This window comes from Macrosteles quadrilineatus, unplaced genomic scaffold, assembly GCF_028750875.1.
Source record: "Macrosteles quadrilineatus isolate MER2022 unplaced genomic scaffold, UCM_ALF_1.0 Scaffold_2__2_contigs__length_208266976, whole genome shotgun sequence".
Lineage (NCBI taxonomy): Eukaryota > Metazoa > Arthropoda > Insecta > Hemiptera > Cicadellidae > Macrosteles > Macrosteles quadrilineatus.
In genome coordinates this window covers 3,156,754-3,179,285 of record NW_026542595.1, presented here as the reverse complement: position 1 = coordinate 3,179,285, position 22,532 = coordinate 3,156,754, and the positions used below count along the sequence as shown (strand labels likewise).

The window sequence follows — 22,532 nt, the reverse complement described above, 5'->3', positions numbered from 1 at the left end:
GTAAAGCCTCAGCAACTTCCTCCAACAGAGTCAGCAGTAAAGTTTCATAGTCTGCGTGCCTATTTACAAATTCAAATATGGAAAAGGGCAGAAGATAGTATGATAACTACAGACTGGGGATGGACTTTGCAGGACAACATGTATGTGCCCCAAACGATGGATTTGCCAGCAGCACCAGAGACATTGTTAAATAAAAATGATTAGATGCAATTGCAAGACTCCTTGTAATTCAATTGGATGTGTGTGTAAAAAAAATGGATTCAACTGCACTATTTCCTGTGGTCATTGTTTAGAAAACAATTGTGAAAACAGTCTCCAGTTTTCATTGGACAAAGAAAAATACGATGAGAAAAATACTATCTATTTTTGAAAATGTTGACTAAACTTTGGAATCATTTGGCCAAATTATGTTAACACTATGGTAAAACTACGTTTATATGTTCATGTTGTACATATTGTATATAGGGATCTTTTTATTTTGTAGTATTGAATAACATTGTATGATTTAAATAACATATATTTTTTTTTATTACACATCCGTATTCTGGCTTCTTACTTATCCCTTAAAATGGGAGATTATTTAAATCGTGCAAAAAAATTGTTCATGATCATAAAATCCCAAGTAAAACTGAAAATAAGTAGGAAACCACACGGCAAACAACTTTTAATTATAATGTTTTCACGTACAATTTGTATTTTCTATCATTAAGTCATCAAAAAATGAAAATTTTGAATTTTTGTGAAAAATTCAGATTTTAATGAAGTACGGCTCTTCAAATTGCGGCCATACCATACGTCTGACAGACAAAATGCATAAATAAAAACTGATTGGCATTAAACGAGCTACATATTTGTTAAAATAAAGTTTTTTGATAAAACTAACCGTTCTCGAGATATATGCCAAAATATATATTTTGGCAGCCCTCTTGGTGGCCATTTTGAATTTTTGGGCTTGTTGCCAAGGTACGATTGATGGCGATTTTTGAGGGGTTATTAAAGACACTCATAGCTATCATTAAAAAAAAATTGCTTGTGTTGCAATTTTGTTGGGGTTAGGGTTAGGTCAAATTTTCTCATAAAATGATTCCACTATTGCTGATTATAGTGTATAAAATCATTGACTATAAACACACTTCGAGAGTATATATAATCAATGGTTGATCCTTTAACCCTCTAAGTGTCGCCCACCACATATATTGGATGGGTATATTTGCTGTTGATTGCTATGTGTGGTGTGTAGTGAATTGTTAAAAATGAGTTATGTTCTCCGCTCCAGTGATGTGATTAACTCCATGACTTTTATGTGATTCTTTAACCCATTGGCCTACTTCGACGGTCGCTAACCGCCGTGACGCCGCGGTCCCTAGTAATACAATGACGAGTAGCGACCGCGCACCAAGTAGTTGTCCGTTTCAATGCTAGATAGCAGCACTAATCAGGCAAACTGCTTTACCACGGCCTGTTTTTAGTTGAAATGAATTAGTATTTCAGTTTTCGGGTTGGTAGGCCTGTTTTTAGTGCGAGTAAATATTGATTTCTTGGCAACCTGTTGCTCTCAGCTTTCTGCTGTGTTTGTTTACAGAATGGCGGGTCGGGATTGTTTACGGTCGAGTGAAATAGATCGTTTTATTGATGATGATAGTTATTTGTTGAGTGAAATTGATAGTGAAACGAATGAAGATGTCAATGAACAAATGTCTGAAAGTGAGACGGAATCTGACGAAAACGAAGAGGCTGTTGACGAACCTGACGATCTACCGGTGGATTTGGTTCTTGAAACCATTGAAAATGTTGTTCGTGGAGATGGCAATATACCAATGGACTCTATTGAGGAAATTATTGAAAAGGTGGTAAGTGGAGAAATTGGTTTTTTAGAGGAGCCTATGGCGTGGGAAGATGCTCCCAATGAGCCAAAAAATATTGTATTTTACGGTGACAAAGTAGGAGTAAACATTGCACAATCGCAGCTCCTAGATTCAGAATTAGATGTTTTTTCTGAGTTTCTAGGCGATGATTTCTTTGAGCGGATTGCCATGGAGACAAATAATTATGCTGCAAAATGTTTTGCAGATCCAAACCGGAAAAAACTAAAAGATGATTCTAATTGGTTTGACTGTGAGACTGATGAAATAAAGGCATTTTTTCCTTATTTATTCTAATGAGTGTGGTAAAAAAAGCCAACTTTGCAGTCTTATTGGAGCAAAAGAAAAGTAATTGAGACTCAGATATTTTCTGAAATAATGCCGTTTCGAAGATTTCAAATGATCATGCATTTCATTCATTTTTCAAATGAAGCAACTAGTCGGCCTACTGATAAACTAAAAAAAATAAGACCTGTAATTGACTACATGTCAAACAAGTTTTTACAAAACTACACCCCGGACAGAGATATCTCTGTAGACGAGAGTTTGATGAAATTCAGGGGCAGACTCTCTTACATACAATTCAACAGAAGTAAGAGGGCTAGGTTTGGTATAAAAATTTACAAACTGTGTGAGTCATCAACAGGCTATTGCTCTGCCTTTGAAATTTATACGGGCAAAAAGAGTCTTCCCAAGGGTCAACTAGTTAGTGAACAGATAGTTTTGCAACTCACAGAGCCGTTTTTAGATAAAGGCTACATAATACATATCGATAATTGGTATTCATCACCAAGATTGTTTGTGAACCTGCTTGAACGGAACACGTACGCAATTGGTACCGTGAGACCCAATAGAAAGAATATGCCAGGTGATATGAAGGAGCCCTTGGAAAAAGGAGAAGCACAGCGTAGAAGTGCGGAAGGTCTCCTTGTGGTTAGGTGGATGGACCGGAAGGCTGTGAACACGATTAGCTCCAAACATTCTGACACGACTTTACGTCAACAGGGAAAATGTCAAGGCCTACAAGGGACAAACCTGCTACTACAATCATGAAACCTAAGCAGATTATTGAATACAATCAGGGCATGCTTGCAGTTGACCGCCAGGACCAAGTATTGTCTTACAACCCAGTGATGAGAAGGTATGTGAAGGGTTATGTGAAGATTTTTTTCTACCTTTTTGAGGTTTCTATGTTCAACTCTTTTGTGGTTTATAAAAAGCTATCTGGCAAAAGTAAGCAGCACTTCTCTGAGTACAAAACAAATCTGGCTGAACAAATCACTCAATCAATCCGGCTACGACCGAGGACATCACCTGGAAGACCATCGACAAGTAACCCAATGCGACTCCAGGGACGACTTCATTTCCCAATGACCATACCAGCTACGCCTTCCAAACCGATGCCAACTAAAAGGTGCCTTGTATGTTCCTCAAAAGGGCTCAGAAGAGAAGTGAGGATCCAGTGCAGCAAGTGTGTGGTGCCGCTTCACATCGACGGCTGCTTTGAGGCATACCACACCTTAGTGAACTACTAAGAGTTGAGGGACAAGTGTAAATAGTGTAGTTGTAAAAAGCAATCATGCCCAGTCAAAAGAAATTTAGTTAGGTATATTGTTTGTGAAGTGTGAAGAGACCTAACTTACATGAAATTTATGAAGTGAAGGCCTACATATTGGATAATATTATAAAGGTACGTGTTTTCCATTTATTATTTTTATTATATTTATTATTTTACCAGGCCCGCATTTAGCCTATTATTATAAGTATCTTTATTTTGAAATGGTAAACTTCTAAGGTGATCTTTTCTAGGTGGTGTCTAGGTAGGCCTAACCGAAGCCTAAGTTACAGACTGCTTTAAGTCCATAACGTCTCGTTACTATTTAATTTTTTGAGGACTTATTTATCTTATGTAAAATTATAACAAAACAAATTCTTATTTGTAACTAAATACTAAATGATAAAAAAATTGAAAAAAAATTGAAAAAAAATAAATTGATGATTTAATTACTAATTAATTAATTAATTAATTATAATTAAATTTTAAATAAAATTAAAAAAAAATCTAATTTTTATATTTTGATATTAGCTTGACATGTTTCCAAAGTTTGAAAGAATTCTGATGCAAAATAAGAGAGATATAAGTGTTAATGCAAAAGCTTGCAAAATCCTAGAAATTAATAGGATTTCCAAGGGTTCAACAGGGCCTATAATATGCGTAGGCCAATGGGTTAAGTAACTAAAATGATATTGATAATGACAATATTGAAGATGAATTTGATATAGACTTTGAGTTTATAACTCAAGCAATATGGAACATTCAATTTAGGACCAGATGTATGAATGCTTATGCAAACAAAAACTCAGTGAACATTTTAGGCCTACCTAAACCGGTGTTTGTTGTTCCAATTTAATTTAATAAAATACAAGTGTGGCCCCGGCCTAATGAGCCTTGGGGGTGAAGTGGATAGCGTGCTGGGCTGATAATCTGAAGGTGCCGGGTTCGAATTCCGCTGGTAGCACTAACTTTTTGTCAAAAAATTTTTCATATCAGCAAGTTTGGTTGGTTTGGTTAGGTTATGACAGTTTAATTTTATAATTAAAAAAATTTTAAAATTGAATTTGAGACATTTATAATTTTATTTTTAGAACAGCTATTTTTTCGATTAGTAAACCTTCATTCGAGTTTATCATTATCAGCAAGTTTGGTTAGTTTGGTTAGGTTATGACAGTTTAATTATATTTAATTTAAATTTAACCTACAAATTATACGTTTTGATAGCGACAGTGATACAGATAACAATTTTCCGCGAACAGTTAGATAGGCTATGCTGATGCGCCGGTATGATTCGGAAGCGTACATGGTGCGGTGGTACCACAGCGCCTCTGATCCACGATCACGATCCTCGGAGTTGCACTGGCGGTCTAGACGCTAGTACAGTAGAGAGAGTAATAGAATAGTCAATTAAGAAGTGTATAGACCTAGCCAACGATACCACCTTCCATAGCATACCTGCCTCTTCCATAATTATTATCACCAAAATACAACTACTATACACAATTTCCAGTAGGTCTGAATAGAAACGACCTAAAATAAAACGATAGTATCCAATACAATTCACAGTACACATAATTTAACTTTGGTGTCCTAACATCAAAACTAATCGTCACACCTATCCTTTATATCAATTTCACTGCATAATTGCTAAATAAATAAGCGTAAACAAAGAAAAGGAAAAACAATAATAGTTTTTTTGAAACAGCTGTTTGGTTCAAATAACATTCATTTTAAAAAAAGAACTGGTCACATGTAGCAGGAATATAAAAAGTAAACACGCTAGTAAAGCTAATGACGTAATTGTCAATGTTTATTATCCATACCGTTATCAGTTCTATCCTTGATAATTACCCACCCTCATTGAATAAATGTACATCGTTATTTCCCATATTAGATAATTTAAACTACAACATATTCATAGTTGAAATAAAAGTGATATTTTCACGTTTGGGGGCGCTGATATATGCGTCCCCAAACGTAAACCACAACTAAACACGATTTATTTCATAAAAGGATGGTTTGTCTAATTGCAGTATCCTAGGTCAATGTTGACGTTGTGTTCAATCTATGTCATCCATCTGTTTATCTTTGTATAAAAACCGGCTGAGGTTGTGGTGGTAATTTAAAATCGTGATTCCTGATTATTCTTGATCTTCTTTTTATGACATCAATATTTCCGGGCCTAATCCAAACAGAGTTAAAGCAGACAAACATTAATTGTAAACAAAAAGCTACCATGAAGAATTAAAACATGTAAACATTGTTATTTTTCTAATTTTTCCTTGAAAAGTGGAGCAGTAAAATAATTTGCATTTATCCTTTTTTATTATGACTCGTGTACAGAGCCTTGATTTGTACTGTGGTTTAATTAGTTTTGGTTAAGACTGTGGTTTAAACTGTGGTCTAATTATCTCTACTAATCTTACTTATTTCCTATAATCAATGACAACAAAAAATAACCTCATAGTTTCATATTTTATATTTAACCAGCTGTTAGTTAAAACAAATTATATTGCTCTAAAACAAATCGAAGATTACAAAGATTGCTTTAAAAAATAATTTGAACATCCTAGTATTTTACTATGTATATTTAATTAATCTGTCCTCCTCTTACAGAAGAATTTAACATATCAATGATTAGCATTACACATAGTATAAATAAGTCAACCCTAAAGTATGTCTTTACATTTTTATCCAAAGCTGAATTTGTGACCCAAAAGCTGAATGTTTACAGCTGTTATGTTAAGCAAATTATTTTATGCCAAAAGCTAGTTTAGAATCTTAACGTCGGCTGCTAGACTTTTTAAAAATTAAAACTTAATTTCTAAAAAACTGGGACCCTAAACTAAAATTATGGCTTCGACATTCCCTAGTTCTCAAAATTATCTTTCTTTCAACACAAAAATCATTAAAATCCGTCGAGTGATTGATTAAGAATCGTGAAATAAAAAAACACTGTTTCGTTTTAATATTATAGATGTTAAAATGTATGTCTTCTTGAAGTATGTTATTTTCGTTATACGCTAAGTCGCTAATGTAATCTATGTAACCTTATTTAATAGAAATGCAGTTATGTTTGTATTAAGATTAAATAAAAATAACATGCTCTTTTATTTATAGGGATTGAGAGAAGCATACATGTATGTTAAATGAATTTATAACAGGTATTGGTATCGAGTGCGGAATCGAGAATTGAAACCAAAGCTCTAAAATCGGAATCGACAAATTCTGGAATTGGCCCATCACTAATCACGGCTGTTGCTGCGATCACGGGAAATGAATTTTGCCATGATTGCAAGATGATCTCAGATGTGGCTCCAATCACAAAATACCCCTGTCGCAGCAAACCTGCATACTAAGCGAATTTCCATTTACCCGGCTTGATTTCTACTAAAATATTCCCTATAAATTTTCAGATTTATTTCCTATTTAAATAACATTAATTTTAGTGAGTAGTTAGGTTTGCTGCTACGGGGAAGATGTTGAGGTGTGTTTTTTCAATTGAAATATTGATAGCTTAGTATGAAATAAACCAAATTGCCAAATTTGATTAAAATATATCCATAAACAAGCAAACTAGAACAGTTTCCATAAAAATAACATGGGAATTTTAAATTTACAATTTTTGTAATTTTCTCCGTAGTCAATGAACATTTAAAAACATTTAAAAACACTTCAATATACTAAATTATTTGTTTTTTAAGCTCTTCAAAATGGTCTAGAGAGAAATTTAGAAATTTAAAGTTTTTAAGGTCAAAAATGAGAAAAACCCATTTTTACCCCATAAAACCCCCCATAAACCCCTGATCCCATGGTCCGATTATGCTGGTTCGCGAACTCGTTCGAATAAATGTAAGTTTACACGTTTGTACCAAATTTCATCAAAATCGGATCAATTTTGTTCGAGTTATCGCGCTAACGGACACATATATAAATATATATATATATATATATATGAATTTGAACGGATGGTGTTTTTGGCCTCTGGGGTCCTCAAAACAAAAAAGTAAATCGGTCCCAGGTCTTACCATGAGACCTACGGTAATAGCTTATTCCCTATATGGGAAATTCGCTAAAATAGTAGGAGGTGTTTAAATAATGGAGACGATCGCGGATTTTGCCAGTGTAGGGTAAAATCATCACAGGTGTTGTTATGAACGTAGTATATTATTTCTCATACATAGTCGAGTAAAGTTATGCAAACACCCCAAAATTGCTACTTAAATGATTTTTTGGCGAATTTTACTTTAGGCTAATAGATACTTGTCAATAAAAATATAAAAGTCTAGGAAAATTGGACATCTGGAATGGCTAATTTCCAAGATGGCGTCGAAGATTACTGTAAAAATAAATAAAAATAAATCAAGGTACCGGTATCTTAAATATTTGTTAACACATAACTTTGATTTTCAATCTAAATTTATTTATAGTTAAAAAGCACAAAGCACAATAGGTCTAGTGTTTATCTAATGCATTTTTTTCTAGGTTGAAGAGCCTCTTGCAAGTTTACTGCAAGGAATGTTGGAAAAGGAGCCACAAATGAGATTCACCTTACATCAGATAAGACATCATCCGTAAGTAACTTTTTAGTCTAGTAATGTGTTATTTAGTGGTCTATTTTTGTAACTTGCACAACATAAACATAAAAATACTCAAGTGTCCACCAAAATGCTTTTGCAGATGATTATGATCATGCAAGGAAGGATATCGTTTTACTCAGCTTTACAATTTCAGTATATTTTCATTGTCTTAGTAGTTCTATGATCTGATCACATCAGGGACAATTTATCTTAAAGGAGTTGTGAACTAGGTTGCACATAATATGCATTCGTGAGTTGCAAACCTAACCTGTAAAACTTAAACTCAGATAATGTTGTTTGTGTGTATTGTGTCATTAGTAGGCTTTGGTATATTGTGCTTTGATTGTGTGTAACTTGTGTTTGGGATTCACAATGCCATACAACTGGAATGTAAGGGATCATTTCCATCTAGTGACTTGATCCAAATTTTCAACTAGAGGCTGTGTTAACTAGTATATACTGATTGCTCAAAATTGCCCATTATTTATTCTAGTCAGAAACAATGCCAGCCTAAGGTTTGTTTTTACGCTGCTTAATTGTCCGTAAATAACTGTATCCACAGTGCAAAAAGCAATAGTTTGCAAAAAAATTGTTAAAACATGATTTTTTACACAAACACAGTTAAGAAATTGTTTGCTTAAATTTACTATGATTTTCAGTATAGCACTTATCTTTAATAGAAACATTTGGTTTATATGCATCTTATCTGCACTGTCAGTAGTCCCAAACAGTATTAATGGTTCTGGAGTCCCAGATTATTTGAGTTCATTGATAAGAGTAACAAAAACATTGAAGACTGTCTATTTGATAAATGTATATACAGCCTTCATTCAATAACTACTAGAGGGTTTATTAAAAAAAAACCCTAGTAGTGGGGAATAACTGCATTTAGTTTTTTTTTTTTTAGTTTTGATTTTAAAAGTAAAACAGTGTACATTGATACTCCAATTTTGATGATGACATGTCCTAACCTTTTTTTAAGATAATGCTTCCGTAATGTATTCGTCATATCTAGGAACTAAATCAGAACTAAAGTTACCTTTGTCAATCAGCTCCTAGTAGTGTAACAATTGTTACGTCTGTTTCAGCATCTCTGTGCCATCATCAGACGTTCAGCCATACGGCTTTGTTAATACACAAAAATATAAACTGTCAAACACAACATAAACGGGTTTTCTTTTAAAGAAACGGGCCTCTTCTACACACATATCCTGTTGTAGATTTATAGTACTAGTGTACCTGTTGATCGAATCCAAGCAACTGCAAAGTATTACAGGCAATATTTTTAAACGAATAACAGTCATAATTTCCGATGATTTGATTTTAAAAGAGTCGACTCAAAGATTATGGAAATACTCACGATGTACATAACAGTTAAACATTTCTTGTAAATATTTTATCATTATTCAAAAGCTGATCTTGTTTTTTATTGTTTTCTACAAATGTTCATTCTACTCATAGCTGCATTAGGCTGTCCATAATAACAATTATAAATGAAAAAAAAACAACAAAAAAACACTATTTCTATTTCTTCTACTTGGTGGTGTTCTATGACTTTCCTATGTTTCCAAAGTTTGCAAATTGGCTCTTTCAATGATTGCTCAAGAAATGCAGCACAGTGTTGGTTCAGTTTTCTTTTCAGTATATCAAATTGCCCAGGCTTTCTCGCTTTTTTCCATTGTACCCAAATTCAAATAGCCTAGTAAATGTTTCATTTCAACCAAGTCAGTAGTAAATGTTTGTAGCACACGTTTCCTTAAATTGCAACTAAAATAATAACAGTAATTAAATTATCCAGCTGATCATAATGAAAACAAATATGTTTTTCATTAGGATAACATGGTAGAAACTTTAAAAACCCCTGCCGCAGCAAACCTGCAGACTAAGCGAATTTCCATTAACCTGATTGGATTTACAATAAAATGCCTCCATAAAAATAGCACATTTATTTCCTATTTAAAAAAGAATTAGTTTAAGAAGTACTTAGGTTTGCTGCAACAGGGAGGGTAAAAAAGATTTTTTTTTTATAAAATGATAATAGCTTAGTAAGAAATAAAAGTATTTTCCAAAATCTATCAAAATCCTACTAATATTATAAATGAGAAAGTTTTGATTGTATGGATGGATGTATGGATGGATGTATGGATGTATGGATGTAGGCTATGGATGTATGTTTGTGACAAGTGAACGCGAAAAATACTGGTCGGATTGGGCTGAAATTTGGCGAGCTCCAACCTAAAGGTGAGTGAGCGTAGCGAACAAACTTCAACCAGGACGTGATTGAGCCATGCGAACGAGATAATCTTGAAAATTAAGAAGTTAAACAGGGCAAAGCCCGCGGGTTACAGCTAGTATGTTCATAAACAAGCAAACTACAACAGTTGACTTATTTTCCATAAGAATAACATGGGAATTTTAAAATTACAATTTTTTTGAATTTTCTCCGTAACAATTAGGCGCATAATAACGCTTCAACATACTAAATTATTTGTTTTTTTAAGCTCTACAAAATGGTTTAAAAAGAAATTGTGAAATTTTGTGTTTTTAGAGTCAAAAATGGGAAAAAACCTATTTTTACCCCATAAAACCCCCCATAAACCCCCGTTCTCATAGTCCGATCATGCTGGTTCGCGAACTCATTCAAGTTTATCCCGCCTTACACCTTCAAACCAAATTTTATCAAAATCGGACAAAAATTACTCAAGTTATCGTGCGGATGGACACATATATATATATATATATATATCTATATATAGATATATAAAAATTTGAACGAATGGTGTTTTTGGCCTCTGGGGACATCAAAATGAAAAAGTAAATCGGTCCCGGGCTTAGGTCTTACCATGAGACCTACGGTAATAGCTACTTCCCTATAGGGAAATTCGCTAAAACCACTGGGGCAGAGCCATTTTGGTATATAATATGTGGGGTTAAATCTTAAAATAATAAAGGCTTACTGTTTACAAAGTTTCATGTAGCTTATTAATAATATAGATTTTATATCAGAGGAAAGATTCAAGACCAAGGGGGCAAAGTGCAGATAATAACGCCGCCGCCGACTCGACAGCGCAAGAATGATTCCAGTCAGCTACTTGCTCGAGTGTGGATATGTGTGTAGAACAGGCCTGTTTCTTAAAAAAAACCCGTTAGTGTATGTGTGTGTTGCGTGTGACAGTTTATGTTTTTGTGTATTAACGACGCCTTATGGCTGAACATCTGATTATGGCACAGAGATAATGAAATGACCGTAACATTTGTTACACTACTAGGAGCTAATTGATGAAGGTAACTGATTATTGATATGATGAATTATTATTGATTTAGTCACAGGATCAACTCAGGGGCAAAAAATATGAATTTTAAAGGTCTATGAAGCTATCGTTGTAATCTAATCTAAGCCTTGCCCTTGCAGTATAACAAAGAGTGTAAAATAACTTGTTGTTTGTTATAGTAAGAATCTTGCTTTGATTTTGCCATACAGTATAATTATAAATGACTAGTGTACCTGTTGCTTGAAATCAAGCAATTGTCGAGTACCTGTATTACCAGGATTTATTTAAAAACTAATAACAGTCACAATTTTCGATGAGTTTATAAAAACTCAACTAAAAGCTTATGTAACTAATGGAAATAATCACGCTGTTCATAACAGTTCGATATAATCAAATGTTTTATGATTTTTCAGAAGCTGACTTTATTTTTAGTGTTTTCTACATAGGTTTTTTGACTCACCCACAGCCACATAAAGTTGTAAGACCTTATAGTACATCTAATAAATGAGATATTTCTAATGAGCCATAAACTAAAAATAATAGGATGAGAAACCATTGAGGAGTTCTGCCGACATAAATCGTGCTTGTCTATTTTATATACAGTGTGGTAGAAAATTCCCGGAACGGTTAAATATTTTAAAAAATAATGCAGATAGAGCTAAAATACTTGGTACAAAGTTACAGGGCATAAAAATCTATTTTAACACATATTCAGTGATCCAATAATTCTTCAGGGGGACGGCCCACAAGGAGTCGGAAGAAAATCTGAAATAGAAGCATCGGTCAATATGCACATCAAATTAAAGGTCTTTTTTAGTAGAATACAATGCCGCAAACTGCACTTCAAAAGGTTGATCCTGCGCAAAATGGCAGATGTTCAAAGATTTCTTGAATCCGCCATTTTGAATCTTTGAACGACTGCCATTTTTTACTCAGGCATTCTTTTGAGCTTGAATTTACGGCATCGTAATCTAAAAGTGAAGACCTTTAATTTGATGTGCATATCGACCTATTCTTACGTTAACAATTTTCTTCCGATTCCTAGGGCTCTGCCCCCTGAGGAGAAAGTGTATAATAGCAATGTAAATTAAATGAATCTTTGAACAACTGTCATTTTGCGCAGGATCAATCTTTTGAAGTGCGGTTTGCGGCATTGTATTCTACTAAAAAAGACTTTTAATTTGATGTGCATATTGACCTATGCTTCCATTTAAGATTTTCTTCTGACTCCTTGTGGGACGTCCCCCTAAAGAGTTATTGAATCACTGAATATGTGTTAAAATAGAGTTTTATGCCCTGTAACTTTGTACCAAGTATTTTAGCTCTATCTGCATTATTTTTTAAAATATCTAACCGTTCCGGGACTTTTCTACCACACTGTATAGATAACAGTGTACTCATTACAACAGTTAAGTCCAGCTGTGTATGGAAATATTCACTTGAAAATACTCAACCATTTGCGTACCTGCACACCCCCAATAATAATAATAATAATAATATACATCTTTAGTTGGTTCATACGGAAACCTGGTCGCACACAAGAGGAAGTGTCAGTGCCGCCACTACGAGGAGACGATCTCCACCGTATGACAGTGCTGCCATATCTCATCAATTACTACTACGGGGACGATGAGAGCCAATATTCCTCAGAGTACTACACTGAAAGAGAACTAAATGGTTTGTATGTTTTAATTTATAGTAAAGGATTTAAAATCTATATATTAATACGCAAGCAGGTTTCTTTTCACAGTCATAACTCGATAACGGTTTTACGGATGTTAACATTAGGGGTGTCAAATTAAAGGTATTTTCACGTAGATGTGCAAATACGTCTCAGAACATTAAAATACCCCCGCCGCAGCAAACCTGCAGACTAAGCGAATTTCCATTTGCCTGATTTGATTTTCAATTAAATCTATTCAAATGACATTAGGTTTAACGATTACCTAGGTTTGCTGCCTAAAGGGTAATAAAGTGTGTTTTTTAGTAAAATATTAATAGCTTAGTATAAAATAAATAGATTGGCCAAGTTTGATCCAAATATTTGCATAAACAAGCAAACTACAACAGTTTACTTATTCTCCATAAGAATAACATGGGAATTTTTAATTTACAATTTTCTCCGTAACCAATAACCATACAAAAACACTTCAATATACTGAATTATTTGTTTTTTTAAGCTCTTCAAAATGGTCTAGAGGAAATTTGGGAAATTTTATGTTTTGAGGGTCAAAAATGAGAAAAACCAATTTTTACCCCATAAATCCCCCCATAAAACCCGGTTCCCATTGTCCGATCATGCTGGTTCGCGAACTCGTTCGAATAAACGTAGGTTTACACGTCTGTACCAAATTTCATCAAAATCGGATCATTTTTGCTCGAGTTATCGTGCTAACGGACATATATATATATATGAAAAGACTGACCGAGACAGTAAAATTTTTACTCTTTGTTGGCATAAATGAAAGGTTCGTTTTTTTTTTTGAATTCACCATACTTTCAGGAACTTATTTGGAAACTCGTAATCCGAAAACAGGGATGTGGGATTTAGATCACTAAATTATTTGAATACAATTCATCGATTCAATTCCGCCTTTGCCATGGTCAGCTCTCAAGCTCATTTAGATGAGAGGATCTACAATTTCAATGTTCATGACAAGTTTTGCCATCGAGTAGGTCCTCTAATTCCTCAAGAAGGTCATGATCCTGAATACCCACAGATAGTACGACGCTGGCCCTGAAACCTAACAGAGCATCAACATAATGAAAAAAAAAAATATGCAGGAAATAGGGTCATCAATCTTAAGACTGTGGCAGAAATTTGTAGGGACTAGCTCCGAGAAGCCAAGTGAGATTCTTGTGTACATAATAAGAGACAAAAGAAGTGACTTACCTAGCTACAATGATGCTACCTGTTAGATTTCACAGCTATTTTTAAAGCTAGAAGCAGAGCACTGGCCAAATAAATCATAGTTTTTTTTGTTTTTTTTTACTCATAATGGTAAATGCGTATTCATTCTAGATCCGTCGTTAAATACACTTGCTTGCCCTCTCATGTTCCCAACCAGAGACTTTGGTTGGGGCCTCTAATTTAAACATGCATAAAACAGAACATATTGTAGAAATAATTTAACAATGCTATAGAACGTGTCGTAATGGTTGGCGTCAAGAGATGTATTTAGCTTACTACATTAGGTCTGAGAAGCTCACTTTACAGTGTGTGGTTGTCATCCTACTTGCTCATAGAGTGCACCCGACTACTGTACATAAGAGATAACCAAAGCAGTATGAGATCGGATCTATATTTCAATATTGTAGATTACTTATATAATTTAATTTTTTAACATAATATGTACAATTTCATTTTCAAGAGTTGTTAGCCTCCAGATTACGTTTAATTATTTATAATGGTTTAAATACCTGCATTCAGTAATCCAAAATGCTGCTTGTGGCAACTATAGTTTCGATTCACAGGGAATATTCCTTCAGGCCGTACAAGACGTCGTTATTCACCTCCGTATATGAAGGTCGTCATTTAATAAATAAGTACATAGAACACGAACACACTCGAAAACGCACATTGATAGACGAACATAACATTAAAAAGACCGAGTACTCGGGGACACAAGACAGGTGACGCGACCGGGTGGAAGTTGTAGCTCGAACTGGTGGTCAGTGGTCAACTGGTATGACGTCAGCCAGCCGGCTCGCATTCATTCCTTCTCTCCTCCTCCCCCATCCAGTATTTTGATTGCGTTGTTATAAAAAGAATTTGATTGGAATGAGAGTTTGTCATTTAAAACATTTTGACCATCTGTTTTGACTGCCTTGTATATTTCAAATTTTTCATAAGTGTTAATGTTTGATCGGTCTTGGAAGAGATGTAAAACGTCCATGTTACGTACATGCACTTTATTTACGTTTACATAGTTGTGGTTAAGTGTAATTAGATGCTCAGCGAAATTTGAGGTTTGGGGGCCTGTAGTTTTCTTGGGGATATGTTCTCTGAACCTCTTCATGAAAGAGCGTGAAGTCTGTCCGATATAATATTTTGGGCAATCGCTACAATTTAATTTGTAAACCCCAGACTTGTCATAAACAGTGGAATCTGTTTGTTGCCGTTCTTTCAATAAGGATCCGAGCTTGTTTGTAGTTTTAAATGAAACTGTAAAATAAACACAATCAAAATTCTGGATGGGGGAGGAGGAGAGAAGGAATGAATGCAAGCCGGCAGTGATAAGGAGACAATGGCTGACGTCATACCAGTTGACCACTGACCACCAGTTCGAGCTACAACTTCCACCAGGTCGCGTCACCTGTCTTGTGTCCCCGAGTACTCCATCTATTTATTGTTAAATGTTCGTCTATCAATGTGCGTTTTCGTGTTCTATATACTTATTTATTAAATGACAGGTATTTAAACGATTAGAAATTACTTTAGAGTTACTTTTGATTGAGCTCTTGCTGTTTATGTTTTTGGTCTATATTCTCCTATTACAAGTAGCAGTTTTGCTTGATTTCGAGCAACGGGTTATCTAATTTAATTTAAAGCTTATATAAAGAATGAAAAGACAACTCATTTATACGGGCTGGTTATAACCCTTTAAGTTTTTTAAATATGAATTAGCGTAGGAAAACAATTTAATGGAAAATCTTTTACGTAATATATCCCTGAAGCCAATCTGCTGACTAAGTGAATTTCCATTTGCCTGATTGGATTTCCTCTGAAATATTCCCTTAAACATGTTAGATTTATTTCCCATATAAATAACATTAGGTTTAGTGAGTTTTGCTGCCACAAAGAATGCCATCAAGTGTCTGTTTTATTAAAATGATAATAGCTTGGTATGAAATAATAAATTTACCAAGTTTTGATCAAAATATATCCATAAATAAGTAAACTACACAATTTTACTTATTCTCCATGAGATTAACTTAGATATTTTTAATTTTGTTTTTTCTGTAACCGTTAGACGTACCCTGATGCTTCAATACACAAAATTATTTGTATTTTGTTGAGCTCTTCAAAATAGTGTAGAATAAATTGCAAAATGTTATGTTTTGGACAATTTATAATTGTAGGCCTACCACTAAACCCTGTTCCCATAGTCCAATCATCCTGGTTCCTAAAGTCATTCAAAAAAATTTAGGTTTACACTTTTTTACTGAATTTTATCAAGATCAGATGATTATTACTCGTGTTGTCATTACAGACTCATCAAAGGGATGGTGTTTTTTGAGCTTTGGTGATATAAAAACAAGATAGCAAAGTGGTCCAAGGTCTAGGTCTTACCATACAGGATGTCTAGTAGATGGGAAAGTTAGGATTTAGTATTGAATTTCAAAATGGTCTTGAGAGGTCGGGATTCAGTCTTTATTTTGCTTTCAGCTTTCTGATTTCAGTAAACTTTGTCTGTATGCTGATGACACCAATTTGAAAATTACTGCATCAACTGTTGCTGGATTAGAAATTAAAATTAATTCCGACCTAACTCTCTTAAAAAATTTGTTTAATGCCAACAATTTGCTCTTAAATCCTGAAAACTAATATTATTTGTTTTAAAACTTGATCAGCTCAAAATATAACTCAAACTAATGTTACCATATTTGATAAAAAAAAAAATTAATTCAAAGACAGCATAAAACTTTTAGGCTTAGAAATAGAAAGTACACTTAAATGGAACCGTCATGTTGAACAATTATTCACTAAAATTTCTTCTGGCCTATACGTATTGGTTAGGTTGAAAAATTGTTGTGAAAAAGAATCTCTGAAAGTTGTTTATTTCTCTTACATCCACTCAGTGATATCATTTGGGCTATCTCTGTATGGCGTAACTACTAAAGAAAACTTAAACTCTATTTTGATAATGCAAAAAAAAAACCATTAGAATTATTCGTAATTTACAACCCAGAACTTCAGTTTAAGATTATTTTAAATTAGAAAACATCATGACTGTTTATGGAATGTATGTTTTTGAAACAGTTTAATCCATAAAAATAGATTTCAGGAATCGGAGCTAATCGGTAACAATCATGAATATAACACCAGAAATCGGGGCTGTGTCACAATGAGCTCTCACGCTCTGGAACTTTTAAAAAAGAAACCTAACCTGGTTCAAAATTTTATAGCAAAATTTTCAAAAAACATAGCAGATGTGGTGTCAAAAAAAAAAATCAAAATTAAATTGAAGCAGTACTCATCAACAAAGCTATTTATTCTTTCGATGAGTTGTAGGAAGTAATGTCAATTTTTGCATTGTTAATTCTAAAAAACATTTGTTTTTAATTTTTCAATACCTGTATTTGACACTATTTATGTATGAATAAATTATATACTACTAACAAATGAAGATTATTTGAATTTAAATTTTAAATCAAAGTCGGGAATTTTCATGATTTTCATCAGCACTGATGATGACGATGATGTTTCCGTGACTGCGGGATGTTACACGGCCACAGGAAATGTTCATAATTTTGCCGCGATCGACAACAACGATGACGTTTCAGTGACCCCGGGACAACAGCTGTTAAGATTCCTTAATTCCATTTAAATATGAGTACTCATAAGGTTAACATGGGAAACTCCAGAGCCACTGGGGCAGAGCCCTTTTGACGGATCTGCACTAAACTTCACACAAACCATCCTTGAATAATGCTTTAATGCCTGAAAGTTTCATTACAATCTGTCGAGCGGTTTCGTATTCCATAACGTTCAAATATATATACAGTAGGGTCCCGCAAACTCGGCGTAATGTGCACCGGAAGGGTGCAGAGTTTGTGAAATGCCGGGTTATCGTGAACTAGGGTTAAAAATAAAAACAATAAAATGTTTAAGTCTTTTACCTGCCTTCTCTATTTATATTTATATTACTAAGGTTAAGTCATCAGATATAGTAGAACAAATCCTTGGTACAAGTTGCGGATGATTTGACTTAAGCTGGCTTGAGTCCATGTTGAACTCGGATTAAAAAATCACAAATTTTCTGAGCTAGGTGATGGCCGAATTATCCAGACTGCCGGGTTTTCGAGTGCCGAGTTTGCGGGACTCTACTATATATATATACAAACTTCCTCTTTTATAAATATAGATTTAAGAGATTGAACAGTTCTAAATTTGTTCTTAGAGTTGTGTAATAATCTAAAATATTAGATAATTGAAGGATAGTTCAAGATAAGTAGTATAAGGATAGAAATGTTGTCGTTTTAATGAGTTTTTTATTTTTTTTTCAGAAAGCCAAAAGTGTGTTGACTATGGGAGCAACGGCAACTTAGAGAACATGGGAAACGGGAGTGGAGCAAACGGAGGGACTGAAATTGAACAACAAAAATCAAGCAAACCTTCGTGGAGGCGGCCAACTTCTTGTTTAAGTGTAAAAAAATTACATCCTTGTCGTCCGTCGTGACTGACCTGTGCTACCAGTCCAGCCAGAACTGAGGGTGTAGAAATCCAAACATTTGTTTACTTTTTATTTAACTGTGCAATTGCTATATATTTTGTTTTTCTGATTTTTGGCAATAGTGGACACTATTGTGTCAGATTCAACTGGCATTTCAATGTCCTTTTAAAATCTTGAATCTATACAGCTAAGGTCTTATTATTATTATAATTTTATACAAACTTAGATCTTATGACAGAACTTCTTAAATAACATTTACATGGATAGTTTATGGATACCTTATTTTACACCAATATAGAGAAAACCATTTATTATTAAACTTTTTCACAACAAGGATCTCGTCTAACTGTGAGCTTTACTAATTTGTAAATTGATAAATGCTATTGTATGCTGAAACTGAAACGGCTGATCTTAGTCAGTAGCAAAGCTACAAAGATCATCTCAATCCATTCTACACTTTTTCTTCACTCATAAATATACACCTAAATAGTGTCCCCATCTCAATTAATTTACAACCATCAGAAAAATAAGAAATTAATTTCAGAATTTGAGGAGATATTAAAATATCAGGGAAAATTACAGAAACATACTGCCATTCTTGCCATAATATTCTGGTTTAATTTTTCAGAGTTTTGCCAGAAAACACCCTGTTGTAAGAGTCATACTTCAGATTTCTTGACGAATAAACAATTTATACTACAATTAAATAATTTAAATTGTTAACAAAAGTCAAATAGATTTTTAATTTTTTATTCTGTAACTGATGAAATCATAATATTTTTTTTTAAATTGCTAATGCCTTCTTATTTTTTAACCTAAACACATAAAATATGATATCTATTCATGATCTGTGCTTATTTCATATATTAGAATTGTTTAATACATTTAGTAGTTCTGCATAACCAATATTTGGGTATTAGATTAGAATGCTTGCCAGTTTAAAATTGGTAGAGTAATGCGACCCTAGGCAAGTTTTCTAAAATTCCCTGACATCATACTAAACATACTCCTTTAAAGACAATTTTAAGGTGTTTCTGTCCGGGGGTTTACATCCTATATAAGAGAGTGTTTTGTTGTTTACTATTTATTTATGGTTATTCAACCAACTTTACATAACATTATTTTAACTTAAAATGACGATATATTTGTAAACTACTGCTTCTCATGCAGCATTATAGCCAAAAAGTAAAGCACAATATTTAAAATGGACTCTAGAATAAGAAATAAACATTTAATTTAACCGTTCAAATGTAACGGACATAAACACATATCAAAGCAGGCCTCAGATTTTACAAAAGTATGGTGAAGTCTACTTGTCCTATTCAAAGGCCTTTGCCTCTCATATTGTAGCTCTAAATTATAATATAGCAAGATTCTCATTCTAAAAAAAAACAGTTTATAGAAAGATCGCTATTATTTTAAACTACCGTAAAAAGGTAAATACCTCAATCTTGTACAGTATGAAACATTTTTTTATAAACTAGAACTTAAAATGTAATAATCAATTCAAAATAATCATAGCCTGATACAAAGTGATTCAAGTGTATGTGATCAATGTAAATAGATGTAAATTTGTAATAAAATATGCCTTTAACAAATCAAAAGTTTTGCTGAAAGTTTTTTGTGTATTATTTAGTATTTTAATGTTTAAGTGTGATTTTATTTCTATGAAATATTTTGTCAATAATTCAGCTGACCTTTTTAGGTTTTTGTTATTTATAAAATAGTACAACGCTGAATATGTATATTTACATTTAAGAAAGAGCTTATTTAATTATTCTGGTCATAATCAGAGATATTTTTCAATTTGGCTGTGAAACCTCTATTAACCGCCATTACCGATACAGAAACCCCGCCAAACAAGAGAACAAGTTGAACGGATACAGTACATATTGAATCATGAACTGTGAAGGAATTGATCATATTTTACCATTATTTGTCATGCCGGTCCGATCAGGTTGAGTAGAATGTCATGCCAATCAGATTGTGCCATCACTTTGGAAACACACATTTTTACTACTTAGCCAGTAGCTGACATCTAGCAGTGATTTTATGTACTAATAGTTCAGAGTACATGCTGAGCCTTCTATATGATATGTGTAGTTTCTGATTATTCTACGGTTAGCACAAGAAACCTGTTAAAAGGTAAAATTATGATGGCACAATCGTAAAGCAAAATTATTGTTGAGGAGTGGGGTAAGAAAAGAGCGGTAAGAACAGCTTTAGTTAGTTTACAAAACAAAGTGTGGTACTCCAACTATGCAAATCTTAATCAAATGCAAAGCAAAAGTGTCGCCTGCGTTAAAAGTTAAAAATTGATGCTTTTCCTTATCAGATCAGCATTCATTCTCTCAGTAATGAGAGAATTAATTTAAAACATAAATATACCACAGAATGGGGCTAAGTAGAGTAGTGAAGTGGTTCTTAGGGAGATTGTAGTTGGATATACAGATGACAGACTTGACAGTTAATTGAGGTTTTACTTGAATGTTATTTTCAAATGGTAGATATTAAAAATGGATTAAGTAACGTAGTGATAGGAATCAGCCTGCTAACCTGGTGGGCAGAGTCCATCTGTACTTACATCTTAACTCCATCTACCAGGTAAGCTAGCTGATTCCTATCCCTGTACATAATACTGCTAAACAGCCAATTGGCTTTTCCTTAATTTCTAATCTATTTCTAAAATAATTAATTTTTGCTTGCGGGTTACGATGATGATTCCCCCCGAGTTGTTGAGGATTTTGCAATCACGGGAGTTTTATTTGGTTGCGATCAAGATTGGTGATGATAATGTCCCCGTGATCACGGGTAAGTTCCGCCTAAGGGGCAGGGGCCGTTTGATTTAATTTGACCTAGGGCTGCAAGTACCTTAAATCCGGCAATATTAATGTACCCTTAAATCCAAAAAGTATTTGATATAAAATACATACGTTAGTAAATACAGAAGTTTTAAACGTTTATAAGACCAACAACTTTTCATAATTATCTATAAGTGTGTTTTAACCAAACATGATCCAATATTTTGAAATTGAATGTTTTAAGTAGACAAACCAGTTATACATGTATTTGTAATACTTAAGATTTTTTACTAGTAACCTAATAAAAAAACCTGTATGATAAAAATACCAGTTTTGTTAAAAATCATGAACAATATGGTGTTACTTATTAGTGTAGTTTAATGATGTATATAAATGTTCAAAGTATATTGTAAATATTTCTTAGTTTTATTAATGACTTAATATTTTCCTATTTGTGGCATAGCTGACAGTTGATTAGTGTTGTGAAAACATAAAGTTTAACCCTTCCAGTTTGAGTGACAGTTTTAATTATCCATACCACAGCAGAGTCTCGAAAAACATTACTTGGGAGCTGAGTCTGATACAATATACTTGTGCGAGATAGTAAAATCTTAAATAAAACAGAAACCTTAGTTTAAAGTACAAACCTAAATTCACCACGCTTCTTGTAGCGACTTTTAATCTAAACTAGTGTACATGTTGCTCGAATTCGAGCAATTCTAAAGCATTACAGGAGTTATTTCAAAAAGAATAACAGTCATATTTACAATGAGTTTAAAAGATTCAACTCAAAGATCACCGGTGTGTAACTCAAACTATGTTTGTCTTCGTTATTGATAAACCTAAAGCATTCCGGCCGGTTTTCTCCTTCTCAAAATGCCTCGCTGTACAGGCAACACAGGTCATTGATAGAGGGCCAATTGAAAACGAAAAGTCGTTTTGGGGTAGTATTAGGGCCGGCGCATTTTTAACCTAATAGTTGAGATTGTCCAGGGTCAGGTGCTGACTTTAAGCCTATTACGCGCCACCGTTCTGTAGCTGCGGTCGTTATCACGATTGCGCCTC

At 33.7% G+C, this 22,532-nt stretch overlaps 1 protein-coding gene across 1 annotated transcript in view; it reads left to right on the top strand.

Moving 5' to 3' along the window:
* LOC128986722 (serine/threonine-protein kinase STK11) overlaps positions 1 to 22,148 on the top strand; it is a 44,505-nt gene extending 22,357 nt beyond the window's left edge. The window contains exons 6-8 of the mRNA XM_054407218.1: positions 7,903 to 7,991; positions 12,780 to 12,946; positions 18,500 to 22,148. Of these exons, the coding sequence (XP_054263193.1) occupies positions 7,903 to 7,991; positions 12,780 to 12,946; positions 18,500 to 18,672 (429 nt within the window). The 3' untranslated portion in view covers positions 18,673 to 22,148. The remainder of the gene's footprint in view (positions 1 to 7,902; positions 7,992 to 12,779; positions 12,947 to 18,499) is intronic.
* The last annotated feature ends 384 nt before the right edge of the window (positions 22,149 to 22,532 follow it).